The following is a 24,433-nucleotide window of genomic DNA, read 5'->3' on the forward strand; positions in this document are numbered from 1 at the left end:
TTTACTCCCCTGCCAAGGTCCGTGAGTATCCTCTGTGTATGCAAAGTTTTTATTCCCATTTATCACTAGTTGGGTTATGTCTTCTGATATGGGTCCAATACCCTTTTCACTAGGTCACTCTGCCCCATGGGTATTCCTTCTGTCCTTCTTTGTGGTCTTCAAGCACTCTCTGGGTCCCCCAACCAACCCTTGCACTAGCCACTGTTGTACCTGTAGAGTCTTGACCGTTCCCCTCCGGTTGTTTGCCAGTAGCTTTTGCGGCTTTCCCCAGTCACTGGACCTTTCCTGGTCTTCCACACGTCTCGTCTGCAGCTCGCTGACAGTTTGAAGGCACTCCAGCAGCTTCGGTCAACGGCAGGTGTTTTCCCACACCTCTGGTCTGCTTTCTGTGTCGCAGGCCCTCCACAAGTGTTGTTCTGTCCTGGGCCCCGTCTGCCTCTCTGCTCTGCGGTCTTGCACGAACCCGGGCACTCGCGCAGCTCCAAACAAGCCGACAACGAAGACGCCCTCCTTCTGTTCCCTCGCTGCCTGTGAATAACAGATGACCAATAGGATCGCTCAAAAGACTAGAGTTTAAGCATTTGTTCTTGGCAGTGATCTTCATTACTCGTGGGCTCTTCCTCGTCTCATTAGTCCTTGCCTGATGTTCATATTTAAAAATTCCACTGGTGACAACAGTTCTAAAGGGGCTCACCAATGTGTTCCGCCCATCTCCCTTCCAGGTTCCAGTTGGCACCTTAATCTGGTACTAAAATGTCTAATGTTTGCACCCTTTGAACCTTTACACTCATGTCCATTAAGGTTGTTAACATTTTGTTTTACTTTCTTTATTGAGCGACTCACATCTCATCAACATTAGCCAAACATGACTACATCTAAAAAAAAAGTTGAGTACCAGAAAATTGCAACCTAGACATACTTTCATTATTAACATTGCCATTTGGAGCGTATTGTCGGACAATTCAGCACCATAGAGACATGCCCTGCCTGACATGGGATCCCAGAAGCACCAGGTGAGCCCCCCCAGCCCAAGCGTTCCCATCTACCCACCCGGGGTATACTGTACGTAAGCATCCGCTTGTGTTCCACCCAGGCCGGGGTTCAATCCGAGTTGTTGTCCCAGGATAGTAAGTACGCATTGAAGGGGTTCCAAATGTTTTTAGGTCGATTTTGCAGCCCACAGAGGTTTGCATATTCTTTGTCCGTGTTGCTTAAACATATCCGCTCTTTCAGTCACATTTTCAGCCCCAGGGCTGGGGGGTGCATTCCACTCCATCAAAACACACTGCCTGGCGGCAATTATGCAAGTTGACAGGAGTCTTCAGTATGGTTTTGATAACCCAGGGAGCCACCCAATCATACAACATAGCAAATCACAAGGCACTGCCTGCCCCACTTTCTCTGGCATGATTTCTGCCACTCCCTCCCAGAATGAGCGCAATTTAACGCACGCCCACAACATGTGTATTAGTTTGGCCGGGTCAGCATTGCATCTCAGGCACTGCTGTTTCTATATTGTCGAATTGGTGCGTGCTTGCTGGAGAGGTGTATGCCTTGTGCAATGTCTTGAGCTGAATTAATTGTATCTGGGAATTAAATGCGCCCCCTGTGTGTAGTGCCGCAAACCACTGCCCATTGTTTGTGAGGGATATCCCGGAGTCGTCTTCCCACTTACTCTTACACTTCAAGGGTTCTCGGGGCGACTCAGATTGGATTTGCCTATATAGCGACGAGTCCAACCCCTTGCTCCCGGGGGAGCACTTTATGTATTTCAACAGCGGGGTGGTGACCGGGATTTCCGGGAACACTGTGGACCACTCTCTAAAAGCTGCTTTCATTCTAAAGTACTGCAGTGTGCGCTGGAACCCCCCACCCATCTTGTCTGCAAACAGCTCCTGAGTGACGAATGACCCGTCGGATACATATCCTCCAGGCGGGTAATGCACGCTCCCCTCCAGTCCTGGATGATGGTTTCATCGCCAGTCGGAGCTAAGGTCTCGATATTCCACAGTGAGATGCCCGGGTCAAATGGGCGATCTACCCCCAGTTTGTGCAGTGCTCTTTTCCACGCACGAATCGTGCATGCAACCGGATCAAATCTGCAATTATCGGCCCCCCTGCCTGAGATCAGCACTACCTGTAGAGAAAACAGATACACTGAGCATCGTTCTATGCGCACATGGGGAGTCATGCGGGCTCCCGGCATCCAGAACGTCGCAAATAACAGTTTTGCTGCCAGAAAGTACATCGCCATCCGGCGCGCCGACTCCTCCCTCCTCCCAGGGCAGTCAGCGTTACCCAGCTGATGCAAGGATTTTTCGGGTGCTAGGCTAATTTGATCAGCTCGGATCGCACCTACTTGAATTAGCCCACCCCTGGCCATACCGGGATGTTCTGGTAAATGTAAAGGAGCTTGGTGACCACTATCATTTTGGCGACCGCGACTCTACCAATAAGCGAGAGAGGAAGCCTACACCACCTGTCTACGCTGGCTTTCAGGGATTGTAAATATTTAATATGGTTGTCATCCATCAGAGTACGGGCATCCCTACTCACACACACACACACACACACACACACACACACAGGTAAGTGACCGCCCTCTGTTCCCAGCCATATCCTTCGGTGTTTGGGGGCCGCGCAGTGCTCTTGTTTAGGGGAAATAAAGAGGATTTGGCCCTGTTGATTCTGAGGCCGGAGGCCTCACCAAACCTTTTGATTTCCTGTGTCAGTGGGGCAAGGTTGCTTGCGGGGTCCCTGAGGTATACAATTGTGTCATACACGTAGAGTGATATTAGTTCCCTGACCCCCCCACCCCCCAATAACCAAGCCCCTATGGCCATGAAATCTGCGCATACAGGCTACCATCACCTCGATTGCCATTGCGCAAATTGAAGGCGAGAGCGGGCAACCTTGTCTGGTTCCCCGCCCCAGCCTGAAGATGCAAGATTGCATGCCTCCAATGCTTATCTGGGCACTTGCGCCCGCATACAAAAGCTGCACCGCTGAGAGATAATATTCGGGGACTCCAAACTGATACAGCACATCAAAGAGGTAACTCCACTCCACAGAGTCAAATGCTTTTTCCATGTCAAGCAGCGCCTGTGTCTTTGGGTCGATCTGAGCTAATATTGTGAACAGGCGTTGAAGATTTAACGTGGTCGACAGCTCTGGGATAAACCCAGATTGGTCCATATGGATTATATGTGAAACATGCAGGAGCAATCGGTCCGCCAGCGCCTTAGCAAATGTTTTCATATCGAGGCTTAACAAGGAGATTAGGCGATATGAGGAGCACTGTAGAGGATCCTTACCTGGATTTAGTATCAATTTTATCACTGCCTCACGCATCATTGGGAGGAGGTGCCTCACTGCCAACCCTTCCTCCCATACTGCTAGCATATGCTGTGCTACCTCAGGGCCTCATTCCTTGTAGAATTCAGAAGTTATCCCATCTGTGCCTGGCACCATGGATTAGGGGAGGGGACAGATTGCACTCAGAATCTCATCGACCGTAATGGGATTGCCAGGGCTTCTATCGCTTCTCTGCCAAGTTCCGGGAGAGTAGCCTCTGATAGATTCCCCCATCTCCACTTTCGGATATAATCTATTCAGGACGAGGTGTTATGGGCCGTTGAATGGTGTGAAAATTCCCTCCCTTCTGGCCTTAACAGCCTCCAGATATCCTCCAGTTCCAGTTCACACATGCCACTGAAGACTGCGTCCGCTGCCCTGGAGCGTCGTCTCTCGCCCCCTGTTGTTTTGTCTTTCCTTGGGTCTAATATGACGTTGAGGTCCCCCGCTCACACAATGTTAGTGTGTACGTACTTATGGGGTATCCTCACCAGGGTGTTAAAAAACTCAGGGGCGTCCACTTTTGGACCATAGATATTAAATAAAGTGATCATCGTGTTACCCCACCATCCTGCGACAATGACATATCTCCCTTGTGGGTCGACTACTATATCGTTTGTGCGGAAACCCAGCGACTTATGCACCAGTGTCATTACCCCTACCAAGTATGCCGAGTACGAGGTGTAGTATTTGCAGTCTCCCCAGCTTCTAGCAATCCCCGCATTCGGTTTCCCCACAAGTTGAGTTTCTTGTAGCATAATTATTCTGGCTCCATGTTGCTGATAGTACTGTACCACCTTATGGACTTTGCACGGGTTATTGAGCCTCTGCACCCTCCAGCTAACTACTTTATTCCTCATGGCTGAGATGAGGACTGTAAAGGAAGGCAATTCCGCCCCACCTACTCAATCTGCCAATCCTGTGAGATGCGAATAATTTTTAAGTAACTTAAACCACTGATCCCAAATCTTTCCACCCCCCATTCTAATCCAACTGAGCCCATTGCCTCCACCCCCCACCCACACTGCCCACCCCCAAGCTGCAGTGACTGGAGCTCCTTTCCAAATAACGCTCAACAACCACATTACCATGGTCCACAGCCCGGGGGCGCTGGACACTGCCTCCCAAGTGGCCTCCACCACTTGAGACCTCGAGGCGAGGACCTCGAAGAGCTTTCTTTCATATGCAACTGGGCTTCTTCATTACATTTTCAGCATTAGTTTACAAGACCCAACGAGGATGCCCTGCAGGCAACTTCCATTTGCCCAGTTACCATACTGGACTTAGTGTGGGAATTTCTGGAGCAGCGCCCCTTCATCCCTTTTCCTCACTGTATACATAGTAAGTCCCGGCATCTCACTTCGGCAGGGATTCGAGGAAGCCATGTACCGCTCTGGGGTCAGTAAAGAAATGGGTTTGTCCGTTGTGCTCGACTCGTAACTTGGAGGGGTATTGCATAGAGTATTGTATCCCCCTGTCTCTGAGTGCTCTTTTTGCAGCTAGGCAAGACAAGCGAGCTTTCTGGACTGCCGGGGTGAAGTCTGGATAGAAGGGACACACTTGCGTTCTCACATGTGAGGTCCCCGAGTTCCCTCGCTCTGCAGAGTATTGTGTCTCGGTCCTGAAAATTCAGAACCCGTGCAATTATCGGACAGGGTTTTGGCCTGGTCTCAGAGTGATCTGTGACACCCGGTACGCCCTCTCAACCAGGAAGTGGGAGGACAATGGTTGACCCTGTAGCACGTCTTTTATAAATATCTCCATGAAGAGCTCCATGTTTCTTTGCGAGACGGACTCCTGGGCCCCCACCACTCGCAGCGGGGGCTTCCTGGGACGCCATCATCCTGCTACTTTCTCTCTGTAGCCCTTCCTTTTGGGTAAATGGCAAGCGGGTCTGCCGCTTGTTTCCTTTAGCCATATATCATTTGGCATGGGTTGCTTCTATTATCCCCCGTCACAGGGCGCGTACGGTGGGGGGGTGCATCCTGTGTAGTTTCGAGTCGTGATTCAGGCTGCACTCTATTGCCCCTGGGCCGCACCGGGCCCTTCCTCAAGTATTTCCTAGGTGACGTGTAACTCTGCCCTTTTCCTCCTGCTCGGGGTTTGTATTAGCACCAGCTCGTCTTCCTCCCTCTGGATGCCTTACCGCCCTGGGGGCCGCCCTCCAGCTATCACAATACTCCCTCCCAGGTTCCGACCTGGCCCACCTCTCTTTGTTGCCTAATTTTGCAGCGACCCCATTGTGTTTGAAGGGATTTACACCCTATCCAGTGTTATCTTTCCTGCCGGTGTTTGCCAGGCCTGGTATGGAGTTCAGCACATGGGGCTGAGGGGACTCTGGGCGGCAGCTGTATGGCCAGGCCCCCGTGCAGTACAGGGGACTGGAGACTGCCTCGCTGTGTGGGTACTGAGGGGCCAGAGATGATGTGCCTGTGTTTCGACAGGAAGGAGAACGTGGGACTCCCTGCTCCCAGCTCTTACGCATTTCAGGTGCTTTGCTGCTGTTTCTACTTTTGCTGAGGAGCCGGGGCCGGTGTTAGGGTAGATGCTTTCTATGACGCTGGCAGTGCCGGGGTGCTCCCAACAGCTCCACAACCAGCCACAGCTGTTCTTCCTCGCTTCACAGATGGGGTCTGGCAGCACTGTTACATGCGCAGGGGTGGGGGGTGGCAGGCCCCTGCGGTTGTGCCAGCTCCGCAGGGCTGCCATAGCTGCTGTTCCAAGCTGGGAGCCCAGCGGAGGAGGGCGGGTCCCTCGTGGCTCGCGCTCCCTCCCGCACAAGCAAGGTGTTACAAATCTGGAGCTACAGCACTAACATGCTCCGGGGTCTCACCTCGGCTGATGGATAAGCACGTTTCCTCGCTGTGGTTGGGAATTCCTCGACCCCACTGGGGTCCGCCGGCATGGGCCACTCTCCCTCCTCCCTCCAGTCTGTCTCTGCTGGGCTGCCTCGTTGTTCCAATGGCTGCGGGTTCCACAGGCGCTGTGTCGGGCCGCTGGTCTTGTCACACTGGATGGATGCTTCTTGACTAGGGGCAGCCAACTCTCCCCCGACTCTACAATTGGGTTATATATTTGGCCTGCAGCTTGCGGGGCGCTGCACCCGGGCTGCACACAGGCAATTGTGTGCAGACCGCACCAAGCCGCGCACCTGGGCCGCACGTTTTCAGGACCCCTCTGCTCAGAGCCTGTGCTTCTGGTGCCCCTTTGGCCACCAAACTTGGGCAGTCAATCGACAGGCTGCTCAAAATGATTTCCTCCACTTATGGGGCGCTTGCGGTCCCCGATGGGTCGCGGATCCTCCTCCCCCCACGTAAGCTCAAACACGAAGCACACAGAGGCGCAGCCATCTTGGCAGTGGGCTCTCTTGCACCCCCTCCCCCCAAGGTTGTTAACTTTTAAAACCATTCTCTTGGTAGCTTTAACCTCAGCCCATAGAGTGAGTGAATTGCAGGTTCTTTCATCCAAGCCACTCTTTACTATCTTCCATAAGGATAGGGTTGTTCTGATGGTTGAGATTTCATTTTTACCCAAAATCATTTCTGATTATCATGTAGGGCAGAACATTGTTTTACCTTCTTTCTAGCATCCACCTCATACTGGCAAAGAGGAGGAGAGACTACATAGGTTGGACCCACGCAGGAGCTCTGAGCTTTTACATATCTAGGCTATCAAAACTTTGTATTGATGATCAGCTTTTCATTGGCTACACAGGCCACAAGCTGGGTCAGACTGTTCCTCAACAGACCTTATCCGGGTTGATAATTCTGGCAATTTCGGAATGCTACAGACTAATGGACAAGGATTCTCCTGAAGTATTAAGGGCCTATTCCACCATGGGGATGGCTAACACTACAGCCCTGCAAAGGGGTGTACCGATTAAAAATATTTGATAGGCAGCAACTTGGTCTGCTATTCACACGTTCACAAAACATTACTGCCTTGAGTCTTCTCTCGGTCAGTATGGAAACTTTGTGAAAGCTGTCCTGCATTCGGTTCATGAAAACCATTAATAACTAAAATCTTACTCCCTCCACAAAATCAAACACTGCTTTGGGAGTCTATCAAAGATGAAGAGTACGTGGGAGGACACAATCCATTTGAAGAGAAAGTTACTTACCCATGGTAAGGTTCTTTCTACTGGATGTTCCAGGTATTCCTCATCACCCTCCCAACCTACCCAACAGTAGAATTTCCCATGTTATTACAGCTTTCGCTCCTTCAAAGTTGAGTACGGTCAATCCTGTGGTTATGTGGATATTTCTACTGTAAGAAAAACAGAACTGAAGCCAATGGGCGCCGCGCATGCTTGCTATATATGCCTTTGATGACATCATCTTCGAGACGGAGGCCCACGAGGGACATTGAGTCGACTGCATCGACGCACAGTGCCCTCTGCCGAATTTCTTTTTCCAAAGCAGCTGAAGCTGGTTATCGAATATCAAAGTTGAGGAGTAACTGGGAGGAACATCCAAACGAAAGAACGTTACCAGCAATAAATAACTTGTTCTTTTCAGTACTTCCCAGTTAGTACTAGAAACTGCCTGCACAGGGATACACTTCTTCATCGGAACATTAGGCCATTAACCTTTTGAGATCAGCCCTACACTTTATTCCCTTTCTTGTCTATTCAAATGTTTCATGTGTGTTTAGCCTTTCTCACCCTTGGGTCTCGACCCTCCTTTGCTGACATTTTCTGTAGTAGGCCAAAGTCTGGATACTCGAGGTGAGTGTACAGTACACCTCTCTGGGCAAGCCTCAGGGCTGTAAAAACGCAATGGTGGTCACTGGCACTGTATAAAAAATGCATAACCTATGACAAGCATAGTCATCATATGCGAAGTACAGCCTCGCATGGCCAAGTCCTGCCATCAAATGCCAAGTGCAACCACAAGTGACCAGGTACAGCCATATTATAACATGTAGAGTCATAGTTAGTCATGGCATGTTAATAGTTCCTCAGAGGATCAGGTGCTGGTGCCCTTTGCAATAAAGTCACATATGCCCAAATAGTGCCATTGTATGTGAGATATTGCTTAATATTCTCATATTCAGGTATAGTTATCATAAGTGAGGTACAACCCTAAGTCCCTAGCTGATGGCATCACTTGCCAAGTGCAGTATACTATGCCCAGTTGCTCCCATGTTAAGGCAGCTAAAGCTTCACGTGCCAACTCAAAACAATGTAAAGTTCTGCTCCAAATGCTCAGGTGCTGGAATCATGTCAAGTGTAGCCTCAAATACAAAAGGATTGTCATCTAATGCCAGGTAAAGCCTCATAGGCTAGGCATTGATTGCATCCTTGGAGAACACTGTATTCCATAGCACACTAAGTGTTGCTGCCATGTGACCTTAATTGATCAGTTCTTAATTCATCACGCAAGAACCTTATACAACACTAATAATACAATCTGTGAGGTGTATATGTTGGGTAACAACTATGAACGATGTCACTTGTTTGCTACCTTGTTTATTAAAATCCTCATCATCATCACATGGTAAAATATTTTGCTTGATAGAAAATAGCAAAATGTTTCCAATATCAACATGGAAATCGGGTATGAATAATCTACAGTTATGTAGCTGTGATAAGTCCTGGAGAACCACCACCGAGCTCTGTGCAAATATTAGTATAGCCTCACACATTCAGAAGGTCAGAATGCAGCAGATTATAACTAATGGATAGTATTTCAATGATGGAACATTCAGTATGCGCCAATTCTGTACTGTCTGTTGAAGAAAGCACACTTTCAAACTTTATGGTGGCTTCAATTTATTTTAAGGTTGTTCAGATTGGTCTTGATTTCAGTTGTGATGAGGGTTGGTTTGCTCCCAAAAATTGCATACACAACCAAGGATTAAAGTGCTCCATTAAGCGTAATTTAATGCAAATCAAGAACAGCCGACACGTGTTTCGAGCGACAAGCTCTTCTTCCAGGGCTGCAAGGTTATTAGAATAATGTACATATTTGACAATCATACATTTGGATTTCCAATAATTATACATCAGCCAGACCAAAAGTATAGAGCAAGCATTGGAGCGGTGTGTTATATAGAAATGACAACATAGCCCAACAAGGTTTGCCAAATTAATAGTTAGAATCAAATCAATTTTTTTTATATATAGCATGCCATGGCAATGATATGATTAACATGAAAGGATATACAACCAATTGTTTATTGAAGTTCATTGGAAGATCGAGGCAAGTGCCATGTGTAGAAAGACAAAGAAGAAAAAATTATACAAAAAAATCGTTGATCTTAACTGTCCCGTGAATGCAAAACTGGTCACACTTATGTCCATGTCCCAATGAAATTTAAGGGAATAGTTTTACCTGAGGAGGCTTGGTAATAGCTCTGGTGCTACAGAAAAGAAGAATAATTGATGGTGTTGCTTATATAAAGTCAATTTTGAGAAAAGCCCTCATTAGCGGCTTACGAAATATTGCCTGATTATTATACTTCACCCAATTACGGCAATTGCCAAAAGATTCTTACCTATATGGTTGTGAATTATATGTTGAATAAATTCTGAATAACAGCTCCGCTGCAAGCGGAAAAATACTGAGTTAGCGGCAAGGAATTGGTTAAATTAATTTGTGCCGTGCATCAGAAAATAAATAGGGTTGACATACCTATATGAACGCATTTGCATGTTGAAACTGAAGTTGTCAAACCAGGCATGAAAGATGAAGTTAACCATGTTGAATGGCATACACGCAACGCCGGGTGAAGGGGAGACAGAAAAGGAAGGATCTAATTAGGAAAAGTAATTAACACTTGCAAGTGCGAGACGGTCACGTGCGCATGCCCCCAGGACTCGGTGTCTGTAGGGGTCTACGCGAAAGACCTGCACTTACCGGCGTTTCCGCCCGTACTGAACACTGGAGCCTCGCGCGTAATGGCTGTGCTTCTATTTACATTAGTGCAGGCGCCGTGTGATCGACTAGAAGAGTGGAAGTGTACGTTGTCTCACGGCAGCCATGTTGGGTGTGAAACCACAGTACATTCTATATGCATGAATGTACGGGTGACACAAACTAAATGTTCAATTAAATTAAAGGGGGTGCTAATAAATGTACTAGCCAGTGAAAACGGCGCTTGAATAACAATATGCTGCAAAAATTAATTAAGCCTGAAATACATGTTACTGGTGTAACTGATTGAGGCCGAATTCCAGACTGTAAGTCCTGGCCATTATCACCAATAATACCAACTAATTGGCTACCCATTGATTAGAGATCAATTAACAATAGTACATCACGATTAAAGAGGCCACACCATAGCCCTGTTGCCACTATGGGGCATAGAGGACGGAAAGGATCAAGCTGTTAAACCACAGCAATAGGCAATACAAGTTAATAAACCAGCATAATGGGAGGCCCCTGTGTCCCCCAATTCCCAGTGTCACGTGCATATGGTCCAATTGGAATTAAGTGTGTAATAATTGCTTGTGCGCATGGGACAATAGTGGTTACCAGTGTTGGCTACACAAGACGGTTCTCATCCAATATATGTGCTAACATGTATGGAACCCCATACTGGTCTAATGCAGTAAATAAGCAATGACTTCAGAGAAACACAGATAATTCAGGATCGCTGTTCAGGCCATTGGATACAGTTCGATATTGACAAATTAACCGTGCTTCCAATTGTCTCAATTTAAGAGTGAGATTGCCTCCAGCTAATGAGGGATTTTCTCAAAATTGACTTTATATAAGCAACACCATCAACTATTCTTCTCTTCTGTAGCACCAGAGCTATTATCAAGCCTCCTCAGGTAAAACTATTCCCTTAAATTTCATGAGAACAAGGACTTCAGTGTGACCAGTTTTGTATTCACGGGACAGTTCCGATCACTGATTTTTTTGTATATTTTTTTCTTCTTTCTCTTTCTACACATGGCACTTGACTCGCTCTTCCAATGAACTTCAATGAACAATTGGTTGTATATCCTTTCATGTTAATCATATTGCCATGACATGCTATATATAAAAAAAAAATTGATTTGATTCTAACTATTAATTTGGCAAACCTTGTTGGGCTATGTTGTGATTTCTATATAACACAGCACTCCTATGCTTGTGCTATACTTTTGGTCTGGCTGATGTATAATTACTGGAAATCCAAATGTATGATTGTCAAATATGTACATATAGCCTAATAACCTTGCAGCCTTGGAAGAAGAGCTTGTCGCTCGAAACATGTGTCGGCTGTTCTTGATTTGCATTAAATTACGCTTAATCGAGCACTTTAATCCTTGGTTGTGTGCGCAATTTTTGGGAGCAAACCAACCCTCATCACATTTAATTTATGTGCACACTTCAGGCAGGGTGTCCACACATTGCTTCCAATTGCTGCCCGTCCACTAGATCAAGTCTTGTCAGTGCGCCAAACCTCAACTGTTTTTTTCTGCCAAACTCTCCATTGATTTCAGTTGGCAATCAGGTATAGCCTTATTGCAGTCAAATGTTTACATGATCAGTGTTTCATATTCCATTCAAATTGTTTGCATGACCTCAGTCAATTTTTTAGATAACTTCAAATGTATAATTTGGTGTCCTACTGCTGACAAGATGCTGACAACAAGTGCACATTTACAAGCAAAACAATTCTCCACTCCCAAGCACCATATAAAATACAATTGAAAACCACACAAAGAACCATTCACAATTTGGAATACAAGGAATGTTAGCAAATGCAGAGGTCGATGAAGGTGGTTCTGGTGGTGCAAAAGGCAATGAATGCCTCCTTTTCAAGGAGCAGTAGCCAGTACCTACCATTTGATTAATAGGATTAGGATACGTACAATATGAAATAACTGTCATGCGTGATTTCCGTGAATAATGCCTATTATGTTATTGCATTTGTTACACACACATCTGCAGTGCACAACTCTCACCACCTTTCTTGTCCGCGCTGCACCCATGTCTCATCTGCGTACATTGTACATCTGCTCCTCCTACTGTTGCACCAATATCATACCCCATCTTCCTCACTGCACACACCTCGACCCATTCACCTCTCGTGCTTCATCCCATTTGCCTCTTTTCATGTGCATGTTTCTAATGCACTGGTTCTCTCTTTGCCTGCTCTCTCCCTGAATCTCTCGTTCCTCAACATTAATTTTCTCTCACCACTCCTTATCCCTTTCTCTCATTCCTTGTATTACAACTTCACTTAAACTTCTCGCTCCCTCTCTGCTCCTTTCTCACTTCTTCTCTGCCTCCCTATGCCTGCATTTCTTCCACTGCATGTTTCCCTTTTCTATACTGTCGCCTGCAGCAATCTTTCTTGCACTACTCATGTTCCACAACACCATCCTCCTCATACACCCCCTCTGCCTGTTGAAACAATGTTCACTACCACTCTCCTCCACGTCCCACTCCTTCTGAAGCTCAGTTCTTCAGCTATACCACAATCTTCCGATGCACTTCTGTCTCATACCAGCCACATCCACTCTCTCTGAGCCTTCCCCTCCCTCTCCTTATCCCCCACTCTCCCTTTACGCCATTGTAACGGCAAACCTTTTTCCTATCCACCTATCGCCAATTGGGCTCCTTTCTCTATACCAATCTCTCCCATTTAACATTTCTATCTCCCTCTGGCAACATTGTCACTCCCTGCTTTCCACTCCCATGCACAGTTGGCCACTCTCCTCGCAAACACCCCGGCAGTTGCAAACCATCATGTACAGGAACCTGGCTTCCTGTCTGCTCTGCCGAGCTCTCTCATTCTGAACTCAGCACCAGTGTTCCTGACACAGCTCTGCTTTGATCTGGTTGCTGGACCCAGGTGAGGGGTACTTAGCCTGGGCCTGGCTACCTGAGGACTCTGTTGTGAATGTGCACAAATAGGCAGAGATCTACCTGATCTTGTAGGGAAAACGGCACAATCACTCCAGCATGAAAGGTTTTGCAATTCATGTTATGCAATAGACTGACGACATGCCCATAAAAGAAATATGCATTGCAATAAAGGAATAAAAACATTTTTTTTAAAATATAGACCGGTGCAAGCCTGAACGCGATTTTAAGATGTATTTTTGCAGTCCACCGGACGGATAACAGAAGCCTTTGGAAATGTACAAGGGAGCAGTACCCTTGGCACCGCCTTTTCTACCATGGGGTCGGAAAAACAATGGCTAGGGTCGCAAGAGCATTGCCAGGGGTAGAAGCTGCGAGCTGTGGTGACCCACACTTGACGTCCATGCCCCCTGGATGGGTGGAGTTGAGAGAGTATAAGAGGTGCAGTGAGAAAAGAGGTACTGTTGATGTTTGGGCGAATAGAGAAAGAGCACACTGGAGAAGAGGTACAAAGGGTTTTGGAGGTGACTGGAAGAGAGGAGGAGAGGTAACTGGGAAAGCGAGGAGGAGTGCGAGAGGAAAAGGGACAAGTGGGAGAAAGTATGATGTGGAGGAGAGTTGGACGAGAGGAGATGACTGAGAGAAGGAGGGAAGGAAGTAGGAGAACTTTATTATGGGAGAGGAGGTTATTGTGAGAGCTGAGTATGAAGACAGTTGAAGGGGAGCAGAGGAAACATCTTGAGAGCACAAAGGAGGAGTGGAAGAATGTCAAGAGAAGATGGAGATGAGAAGTATCCCTAATACTGGGACACATGCAGCCCACAGGATGGGAAGATGCGCACCTCTGCGGTTTGGGAGAGAAATACCTCTAGGCTAGGGGACAGACACAACCTAGATGTTTGAGAGCGAGATAACCCTCAGATTAGAGGGAGAACTACCACTAGCATGGGGGACAAAGATACACCAGAGACTAAGAAGAAGACCATAGGGGTCAACGATATGAGAGACCATAGAGGAAACTTGGGCAGATGGAAAGGTCCACCAATATACCTTGCCCCTGACAGACGAGTGGGAGGAAGAGGTGCAACAGACAGTATGAAGCATTGAAGAAATACTAGGAATTAAAGAAGAGGAAGGTAGACAGAGGGGCGGGGGTCTAGGGTGTGACCACATGAAGGTACCGCCCACTAACACTCCAGCAACTTGCCACAAGCAGGACATAAGTGAACCAGACTGCTCTGAGCAACCAAAGCCCTTTTAACCGTCCTCGCCTCAATTTGGAAGAAAGTTTTGTGTAACTTTTGGACCCCACTCATCCAGGACTAGAGGGGAAAAAGGCACATTGAGAGGACTAAGAGGAAGGAGTTTGACAACCAAATCGGACTGATCAAGAACAATCATCCCCCGTGGATTTTTGAGCTGGGGACATGGACATTAAGACTATTGAATTCTAAAGACAGTGGGCCTCACTACAAGCTTGCCGATCCAGAAACAACGGTACCGGTAAGCTTACTGGTATCGTATTTTCCGGACCGGCAAACTACAAGGTCTATGAGAAGGTGCCTTACAGCCCGACAGGTCTGATCTTGCGGGCGGACCGGCACCCGTTCGCAGACCTACATGGTAGCACCGGCACCGTTATTAATGGGCAATAACCGGATCCACCACGGCCGGAATGCCCCGGTAATTGCCCATGGCACCGCTGTTGCCGGACTCATAATGGGGCCCAGTGCCTTTTTACCCAGTTGTTTAATCCACCAGAGAAGCCAGACAGACATTTGCTTGCACATCTAAGGAGCAGACATCTTATCCTAAAACAGAGTTAAATCATCTTGTTTTCCTAGTCAGAAAATAAAAACCCCATTATAGTGTATGTCTGTATCTCATTGATCCCCAATCCACTTTGTTACAATCTGTAAACCTCACTGTTCAGACAAGGGGTGATGCAGTGACCTTGTAGAAGGGTCATCTACTTGTTCTCACCAAGAGTGAGGATATATTGTCTTGACGCATCTTTCCTAAGAAAATGCTGTGTCAACTTCAGAATGTTTCAGAGATAACCTGGGCTCACATGCAAAATTCTAAAGTGTATATCTTCAATTTTAACAGACTGTTTAGAGTGTGTTGTCTTCTTGCCATACACCTCTGAAATTGTTGCCATTATTTGTAGGAGGATTCAAAGCTCTTCTCTGCATCTCCTGCTTTTAAACATGTACGCACAAACTTTGGCTCATCTCATTGCCTCTGTTGCATTGTTTTATTTCACATGCTCAGATGATATGCAGATTTTTCTTAGAATTGACAAGCACCCTCTCAAATGGGCTACATTCCGTAATGGCACGGATGCTGTTCACCACTTTATGTATGCTCATCTTCTCAAGATAAACTGAAGTAAAATCAAGGTTATGATATGTGGAGGAAGTGCTGAGCTCTGCAGTATGGATTCCTGACAAGTTCTCCTAGCTCCTTGACCTGTCTCTGTCCCTACTGTGAGGAACCTCGGTTTATAGTTTGATGATTATTTCTCCTTCTAACATTAAGTAGATATAGGATCTTGACACTGTCATCTCCTGGTCTCATGTTATATCTTCATTTTAATGCCTCAAAATGAGCAATGACTAACCAACCACCTGTTTTCTAATTTCATGTAAACCTTGCTTCTGCAACAGTCTTTATCTTGGACTTTCGAAAAAGGTTATCAGTCGGCTGCAAAGTTACCAAAATGCAAGTACATCTGGTTGGTGAAGCACCCTAAAGTCAAGTCATAGCACTGATTCTCATCCAGCTACAGTGTCTGCCATTTTGTGTTGGGTTAACTTTAAAACCTAGTATACTGACCACAAGTACTTACAAGAAATTGGCATTTCTTTCATAAGTTTATCTCAGCCGTTCAAGCCCAAGTATATTCATTTTCATTTCATGGTGTTGTTAAGATGTATAAAATGTGTCGATCAGTCACGAGGATGTTCCCTCCCTACCCAGGCAATCATACTGTCATGCCAGGGTGTGTAATTATAATATTTGACAATTTCACTTGAACCCTCCTAAATTCCTATTACTTCCAGAACTGTGCTTTTATCACATTAGGGCTAGTTAGCTCAATCTGTCATAGATCCAAGTATACTTAAGTGTCATGCACATGTTCTGTAAAATAATATAAACACTCAAGAAATAAAGTACAATTATAATACAATTATAAGCAAGAGATTAGTCAGACAAATAAAGGTACAATGACCAGCATATGCCATGATCAACCAAGGTTTATGGACATTGTGATGAATCCGATGGAGTCATCACTGATTTCTCGCCGTTGACCTACTCCCATGTGGCCTGGAGGCGGCAGCTGCTACCTGATCCTGGTGGCAGCTATATGAGGGAGGATCCCATGGGGCAGACAACCTCCAGGGATATGTCATGGCTTCATCGGTATCCCCCATTTTCTCCTGAAAATAACACTCCCATATATAATACCCTTCATGGCATATTGTTATACCCCCACTCCTCCCATGAATAAATGGGAAATCACTCCCTTCAATTCCACCTACCATTCATCCATTAAAACTACTAAATATGTATATTTAAGTCTTGAATGACCAAAGTACTGGGACGAAGAAGAAGAATCGAGAAATGCAGAATGAGGAAAGCTGCAAGCACATACACACCTGTGCCCGGGAAGTATAACAGGCATTTGAAGTAGAACATCAATGTCTGCTATTGCCAGGAGAAAATGGCGTATCTCTATGAGGCTACAGAAAGGCGAGTGCCGGCATGGTGGAGCCAAACGGCTCACTAGCAAAGGAGAAGGTTTCAGAGCAAGAAAGACACGCTGCAGGAATTCCAGGAGCCAGTGAGGGACTCCTGGGCAATCGCAGGTGACCAAGAGCAGCTCTTTCCTTACTGGAGCCCGGAGCAAAGCAGACGTAAGTGGAAGCCGCCAGACCTGAAGAACCAGGCAGAGCCAGTCATGGGAAGGAAGCAGATTAAGGCGCTTCTTGGGTTTACCGCAGGAGCATACAGCAATGCCAACGAATGCCAGTGAGTCTCCCCAAAGGCCGTGGGGACCCCGGGGTGTGTTGGCGGGTATTCCGAGTGCAAGTGAATGAACAACAATCAAGTGGGAAAGAGAACATTTATTTGACATTAAAAGGGTAAACAAATTGGAAATAAAACCTTACAAGCAGATAGATTCAAATTGTGCTAATGGAGGAAAACCCAAGACCGGGATATATATCCGGAAGACACATTTGCAAACAAAGTGTGTGTGTGTGTGTGTGTGTGTGTGTGTGTGTGTGTGTGTGTGTGTGTGTGTGTGTGTGTGTGTGTGTGTGTGTGTGTGTGTGTGTGTGTGTGTGTGTGTGTGTGTGTGTGTGTGTGTGTGTGTGTGTGTGTGTGTGTGTGTGTGTGTGTGTGTGTGTGTGTGTGTGTGTGTGTGTGTGTGTGTGTGTGTGTGTGTGTGTGTGTGTGTGTGTGTGTATATATATATATATATATATATATATATATATATATATATATAGGAAGCCCTGGCAGGGGAGTACACTAGGCAACCATCACAAGAGTGGGAACATAAGTAGTCCTGGCAGGAGAAGTATTCCAGGCAATCAAAACTGTGTTTAATAAAAGTGAAGGATTGTGTTGTTCAACCAAAGAGGTCCTGAGAAGGAGCATCAGGACTAAGAAAGGATTGTATGAACCAGATGATCAAGAGAGATACAATTGCAAAGTCAAAACAAGGTTTTTACATCAACATTGTTGTGAGCCAAGAAAGGCACAACGAACCATTAAACATGAATCTTCAGATGACCAAGAGGAATCCAGGGGAAGGGAACCATCCTCTGGAGCAAGAACCTATATCCTTGCAGAACTTTTATGTTGAAAGCCAGTTATTCTTCATTTTGTGAACACTTTCCCAAACCGTCCAAGGATAAAGACATTTCCTGTTTCATCTTGGAGTTTAGTGTGAGGGTCAGAATAGAACTTTGGAGACAGGACAGTTTTCATTTTGGACATTCTGACACTGAAACATCCTTCATTTTTGGTTCAGGTAGGTAAATTCCTCTTAGATCAGGGCCAGAGAGGCATTTCTACCAACAGCTTTTATTTTCAATAAAAGACTTTGACCGAAAAGTGGCTAACTTGTGTCTGTTTCATTCCTGACTCCTTACAACATAGAGCAGGATTGCTGTTAACACAGCATAAGCTTGGGACACAAGCTTAGACTATGAATGTGGTAACTCGTCACAAACATAGTTAAAGTGATAAGTCAGTTTAGGCTAGTTAAGATGGCCTGTATTTCAGGTTATGGTAGAAAGAAACATGTTTAGACAATGGAAACGAGGTATGCTATAAAGGACAAGGATACAGAAATGCTGCAGTCTATATAAACAGAGTTAAAAGCAGAATGTGGTAATGGTTTTAAAACTAGCTAATGGGAACAAGTGAGAAGATTGCAAAAACACTGCAGGATTAAGATAATGCATAGTTCAACCAGAAGATGCTGGATACACCAGGTAGGAATACAAAGAAATGGGGATAGGTTGATGCAACCCAGACCTCTTGTGAAAGCCAGTTGTGGGAACAGACATTGAGCAGATGGAATTATCCTTTTCAATGAACCAATCTTAGAGTGAGATTTGTTTGCTACGTAATACAACTGCAGATCATTAGAATTCTTCCTCCAATGTAAGACAATTTTAATTTCCCATTAGACGACAATGATCAGGTTTCATCTTTCTGTGTATGCACAGATCAAAATTAAGGCAAGGAATTAATCTAAATTCATGTTGTTCAGGTGGACTTGTAGACTGACAGTGGTGGGAGAATTTGCTTTCCAGACAGAATTGCATCACTGATTCTATGTGCGGGAATACAGTTTTATGCAGCAGTACCTAGTAGCATACTTGTACTTTCCTAACACGCATTTGGAAACTCAGTCGTAATAATATTGGTCTCTGTTAAGAATCCCAAATGGAAATCTAATGTTATTTGTCTGTAAAATGTAACTTCAGATCAAGATCTCGTCCCGTTGGTGTTTAACAGTAAACCATTGATCTAACCACTACACCACAAGTTATCCAACATAATCTGTTCTGCCTTAAATGTGGCACCTCTTTCTGTTAAAAGGGGATGAACAAGGGGTAACCACAGAGCTCTGTGTGATGGGTTTGGACACGAACTGTTGTTTATATGTTACCACAGACATAGGCATTACACTGCTTTGATTTTATTGGGATCTGGAGACTACCGTTGTCTTGTGAAGCTTTTGCTTCCACTCAGCGAGACGGTTGAATGGTGAATATTCAAATGGACATGCAAAGGTTGGGTGGGTGATCTTAAAATCTGCACTGAAATTAGGTGCTGAAAGTACATACTGCAACAACCTACAGACGTAGAAGCTCCTGAATGTAGCCTGTCAACCAAACATCAACACAGTTGTCTTATTACAATTGTTTAAATGTCAAATCTTCCTTGTGGATCAGAAAGAAAATTAAATATATGCAATTGTAATTGGTTATTTATAAAATGCTTAATACACATAGGTTTCTAAGCGCAGACCGGGGGATCGAACCTGTGTTGCTCTGCATTGTCTTGCTTCCAAGGCAATCATGTTGCCTCTGAGCTATCCTCCCTGTTACAAAAAGCAATTGGCGGTCTTCCATCAGCTAGCTGTATATTCCCCTAGAAATGTGAAGACAGTAGCCCAACCTTCAATGATTGCATTTCCTTCTGGCATCCACAGGATTCCCATCACCATCCTCTTTACCCCACAAAAGGAGGGGGAAGCTAACTTCAACTTGCTGTGCGATGTGAAGAACAAGATTCATCCCCTGAGCCTTAATGTTAAGGCTGATGGCTACCTCATGGATGTGAGCGTACAGTGCGAGGAGAACGATGGCACCATTACCACCCTGAGCATGCGTACACTCAACATTATAAATTTCAACCAGGTGAGTGCACAAAGTAGGTTGGAAGAAGCAGACTGAGATGAAAACTATGACATGGGCATTGAAAGAATGTTCTTGTGTGCCAGCGGGATGCTGCTTTAGCTGGAACACATGCCATTGTCACAAGCTTTGCTTTAGAGTGTCCCACAGCACTCCAGTATGAATCCGTATTTGCCGCGGGATGTATGAACATAATCTTCCTGAAGAAACCTGTGATGGTATTTTGAACCTTTAAATTTGACCTTATGTTGATCATATATGGGATAAAGCATCTCCTAATGTACATTATAAGGATATTGCAAGTCACAGTGGAGCTCAGGAACAAGTCTAAAGGTCAATGGTCACACCATCATTACCTTTAACACTTGGTTTCTTGGTTGCAAAAATGGTGTAAGCATTTTAAAACACAGCCTCATGCAATATCCGTATGAAAGCCTGTCATTAGCTTCCTCATTACAGTTTATATCTATATAATCTTATCATGCCCCTTGTAAGCCTTTCCCACTCTTTACATTGCCCTCATGGACATGCATTGCAGTTGGTGAAGAGGGCAGGCAAATGGGAATAATACAAATCTACTCTTTGTCCTGACCCTACATTAACCTAAGAAAAAAACGAAAAATACCTGGCAGAGAAAATGTTCATCCCCTGACATGCTTTCACAGCAGTTGATTATGAATCCAATAACCCTCTGCCATGACCTCACAGTAGGAGGCTATATCATTCAGAAAGTGAAACAGCTGTCATCGGCTTCTTGTGAAAGGCACACACAATAATAAAATATTAATACATTTATCTAGACCTATTGAGCCAAATTTGTATTTTAAAATAGTGAAAGCTTATCTTCATCGTTTTCACTGTGCTTATTGTATATAAAAAACTATGTATTAAGGTTTTAAAGCCACTTAAAAATATATACAAAAACTCTTAGGACAACAAAATACAACAAGCTAAAAACAAGATAATGTATATATCAGATTATAGACAAATTAAGAATTCAAAATAATGACAGTTCAGCGTTTGCACATAGGTTGTGGAAAACGAGCACAAACGTCTAAGTTTTTCGAAAAAACATAGGAGGGGAAGACGAATACAAGGTCAAGCAAGGGCTGCAGCACAAGAAAAAGCTTGCATGGCAAACTATGCCCCCTTAAACCTACAAATAAAAATGCGCCCGATTTCCTTGCTCCAAGTAGTCCCGACACCTCCAAAGATAGACAGTTTAGAAGCTAAATAATCCTGTTTGCCTTAAACCATGGCATTGTGGCTGGTACAGCAGAGCTTGCTAAAAGTGCAAAGCTGATTCATAAGCCAATGTAGAGAAATTAAAGTGGGTGAAATATGTCTGAATTTCCATTTGCCAGAGATAAGTCAGTCAGAGTGGAAAAGCACCTCCAGGGTAGCTAATGACAAGACCGGCAAGCCTGATGAGATAGCATTCAGACTGACCAGGTGATACAAAGTCAGTGCCTGGACAACTATACAGAACTCCAAAGGAGTCAAACAAGCGTTTATCTTCCTAAACCAGAAATACGATGTAACTTGCAATTTTATTTAGAATCCAAAATAAAAAACTGAAATTTTACAGAGAACACCACAGTAGGAGTGAAACCAATAGCGGAGAGAGGAGTCATGCAATGTTGCATGCGTGGTAAGAAAGAAGAGTAGATCAACAAAAATTCTGTTTTAACACAGATGGTTCTTAAAGAATTGACAGACATCCAGTCCTCAATAGCAACAATACAGTCCTGGAGGCGGAAGACATGAGCTGGTGAAGACACCTTAAGATCTAGCTGGTTGTCATCTGTGTATTAGAGAACCTCAAGGCCAGACTGCATGTCGCAGTTTTTCCATTGAGATATTGAATGACAAAGGTGAGAGGATAGAACCCTGAGGAACCCTTAAATGCATGGGGGAGGCATCTCGACCTTCCCAAGCCCACCTGCACACACAGATCTATTCACAGAATGGTGATGAAGCAATCCGGCTCTGGCCAATGATAGGCTGGTTAACACCTCATGGTCATCCATGTCAAACACAAATGGGAGATCCAGAACACAATTAAACAGACCTCTCTGGAATCCAAAAAGTGCATAGCACCATAAACAATCTTTAATGTGACTGCCTCAGTGCTACAACTTGGCCGGAACCAGATTGATAGCTCTGTAGTAACCCATGCTCGTCACAGTGGTGGCAAAGTTGATCTGCTGCACATTTCACTTAGATCTTCCCGAAAAAGGACAAATCAGTAACAGTCGATAGTTCGCTTTCTTAGAAGAATCTAGACCAGAGTTTTTAAAAAGGGGACGCATGTGGCCTTTTTTTCAATGCTTCAGGGAAGACGTCATGGCTAAATCACAGATGAAAATAGAAATAGTACCAGGAACAGCCTTCAAAGGATGAGATATAATAGAATTATCAGCATAATAAGTAGTTTTGATTGAAAAAAGAAAATGACAGAAAGTTTGGAGACACCTCATGACTAACTTCGTAAATAAATCTGATTGGATTTTGTCAATGTTTTCCATTAAATAGATATTAAAAGAATCAACTAGCTCTGAAGGAAATGAAATTGGTACATCGGGCAATGGATATACACATTTTCGAATAATTTAAAAAGGTTTCGAAGGATGCTTTTCTGCAAAGGAAATTTAGGTAGTAAAATTAAAGCAGTTATTTCTGTATCAAAAAGAATATATTTGTTGTGATCGCTGTTCTTCCCTTCACAGGAGCTGGCACTCTTCAACCTAAAATGATTAACATGATCTTTCAATTTTTCTCTGCTGCTATACAGGTGGAAATTAATGAGTTGGCTACACGGCAGTTTCACATCTTGAACAATGGAAAGTTCAGCTTCAGCTACACATGCAAGATCTCTTCTCCCAAAACCCTTCAGCAGTTTCTGAGTGTATCTCCCGATTCTGAGAGTGTGGAAGTCGGGCAGCGTACATTCACTACGCTGACCTTTAATCCCTCCAGAAAATGCATCCTGAGGGACACCAGCTTTATGATAAAGGTACAGAATTCCAAAGCGAGGCGTCAAAATTCCTCCTTGGCTGTGGCCCAAAACTGTACAAGTACAGAGTGTTTGTTTTAGCATTGGTATTCACTGACAAAGAAGGGCCAGTCAGATATGTTGTGACTTGGGTGCTACAGCAAAGGATGATGGCTGTTGGAAAGATTTCTTCTTTTTGCTGCTGCCCCTCCATAGACATCGCTATGCTGTTTTAGGGACACTGATAAGTCCCAATGGCTATTAGTGCAAGAGAACGCTGTTCTCCATTGTGAAATGTTAAGTTTGTTTTACACTGCGCTCTTCACCTTACAGTGAGGTGTGGTAGACCTACTTTATGTCCTTTTAACTTTGTTTTTCATACCTTTGTGGTTAGTTGCAGGATCTGTCTCAGATGGGCTGGTGGCAGCGGATATTTTTCGACTACATTTCTTTTTTTTCTCGTACTCAGAAATGGCTTTGCCACAAGACTTTTGCCTGACCTAGGCCCATCTCTTATTTTAGCCATCTCCCTGCCCCATCGGGGATGGATTTGCCATATATGGTAAGCCCTTTCTTGGGGAAAGCTTCAGCTTTCTAAAGGCAAAGCGGCTGTGTGTGTTTGTGGCCAGGTGTGGTGGCTGGGACTGTCTGGTCCAAGTCCACGTCCACGTCCATACTATAGTGTGTCTGTTGCTGGCGGGATGTGGTGGCTGGAGGCTGTCCATGATTGGACAGCCCCTGCCAGTTCGAATGGTGCAGATCCTTACAGTTGGGCTTGGGGGTGACTCGAGCTTGAATCCAGGTTAAAAGGAGGAGTTTTGCAGACATGCATGAGATGGTCATTGGAGCCAACATCCCTTGAAGAGGAGCATCCCGTGAAATCCCAGAACTTGTTGTTGCAGCCCTGCTCCTTTGCTGATCTCCAGAATGCCTACACTCGTGCTTCAACCCTTGGACCAGTGGGAACAACCACTCTCAAGTCCATTTTTTCCTCTAATTTATTTTGCTTGTGTGCGGCAATTACATGATTGTGTGCACATTTTGTTTTAGTCATGCGTGCAACTGAGTTATGCAGTGAGCCGGTGATTGTGTTACCAGGTGACCGTATTAGGCAAACACCTACGTCATGAGGGGGTTTGGGTTTTTAGAACTAATGTACACTATAATGTTATGTCATATAGTTTTTATACTGTGCAAAATCACCACTGTAGTGGTTTCCCAGTCCAAGACATGTTGGGGTGTTGGTGTATTGTACGCCTGTGAGGATTATCCAGACGGTGGTCTGCAAAGGAAAAGACAAAAGAAGATCGTGGTGGGACAAAGTGGGTGTAGCA

At 45.0% G+C, this 24,433-nt stretch overlaps 1 protein-coding gene across 1 annotated transcript in view; it reads left to right on the forward strand.

Annotated features, from left to right (window-relative positions):
• Positions 1 to 24,433, forward strand: part of HYDIN (HYDIN axonemal central pair apparatus protein) — a 3,273,799-nt gene that overhangs the window by 2,946,821 nt on the left and 302,545 nt on the right. Inside the window, exons 74-75 of the mRNA XM_069654775.1 lie at positions 19,900 to 20,107; positions 22,899 to 23,120. Coding sequence (XP_069510876.1) covers positions 19,900 to 20,107; positions 22,899 to 23,120 — 430 coding nt within the window. The remainder of the gene's footprint in view (positions 1 to 19,899; positions 20,108 to 22,898; positions 23,121 to 24,433) is intronic.

Source organism: Ambystoma mexicanum, chromosome 1p (genome assembly GCF_040938575.1).
Source record: "Ambystoma mexicanum isolate Mex_15411 chromosome 1p, UKY_AmexF1_1, whole genome shotgun sequence".
Classification (NCBI taxonomy): domain Eukaryota; kingdom Metazoa; phylum Chordata; class Amphibia; order Caudata; family Ambystomatidae; genus Ambystoma; species Ambystoma mexicanum.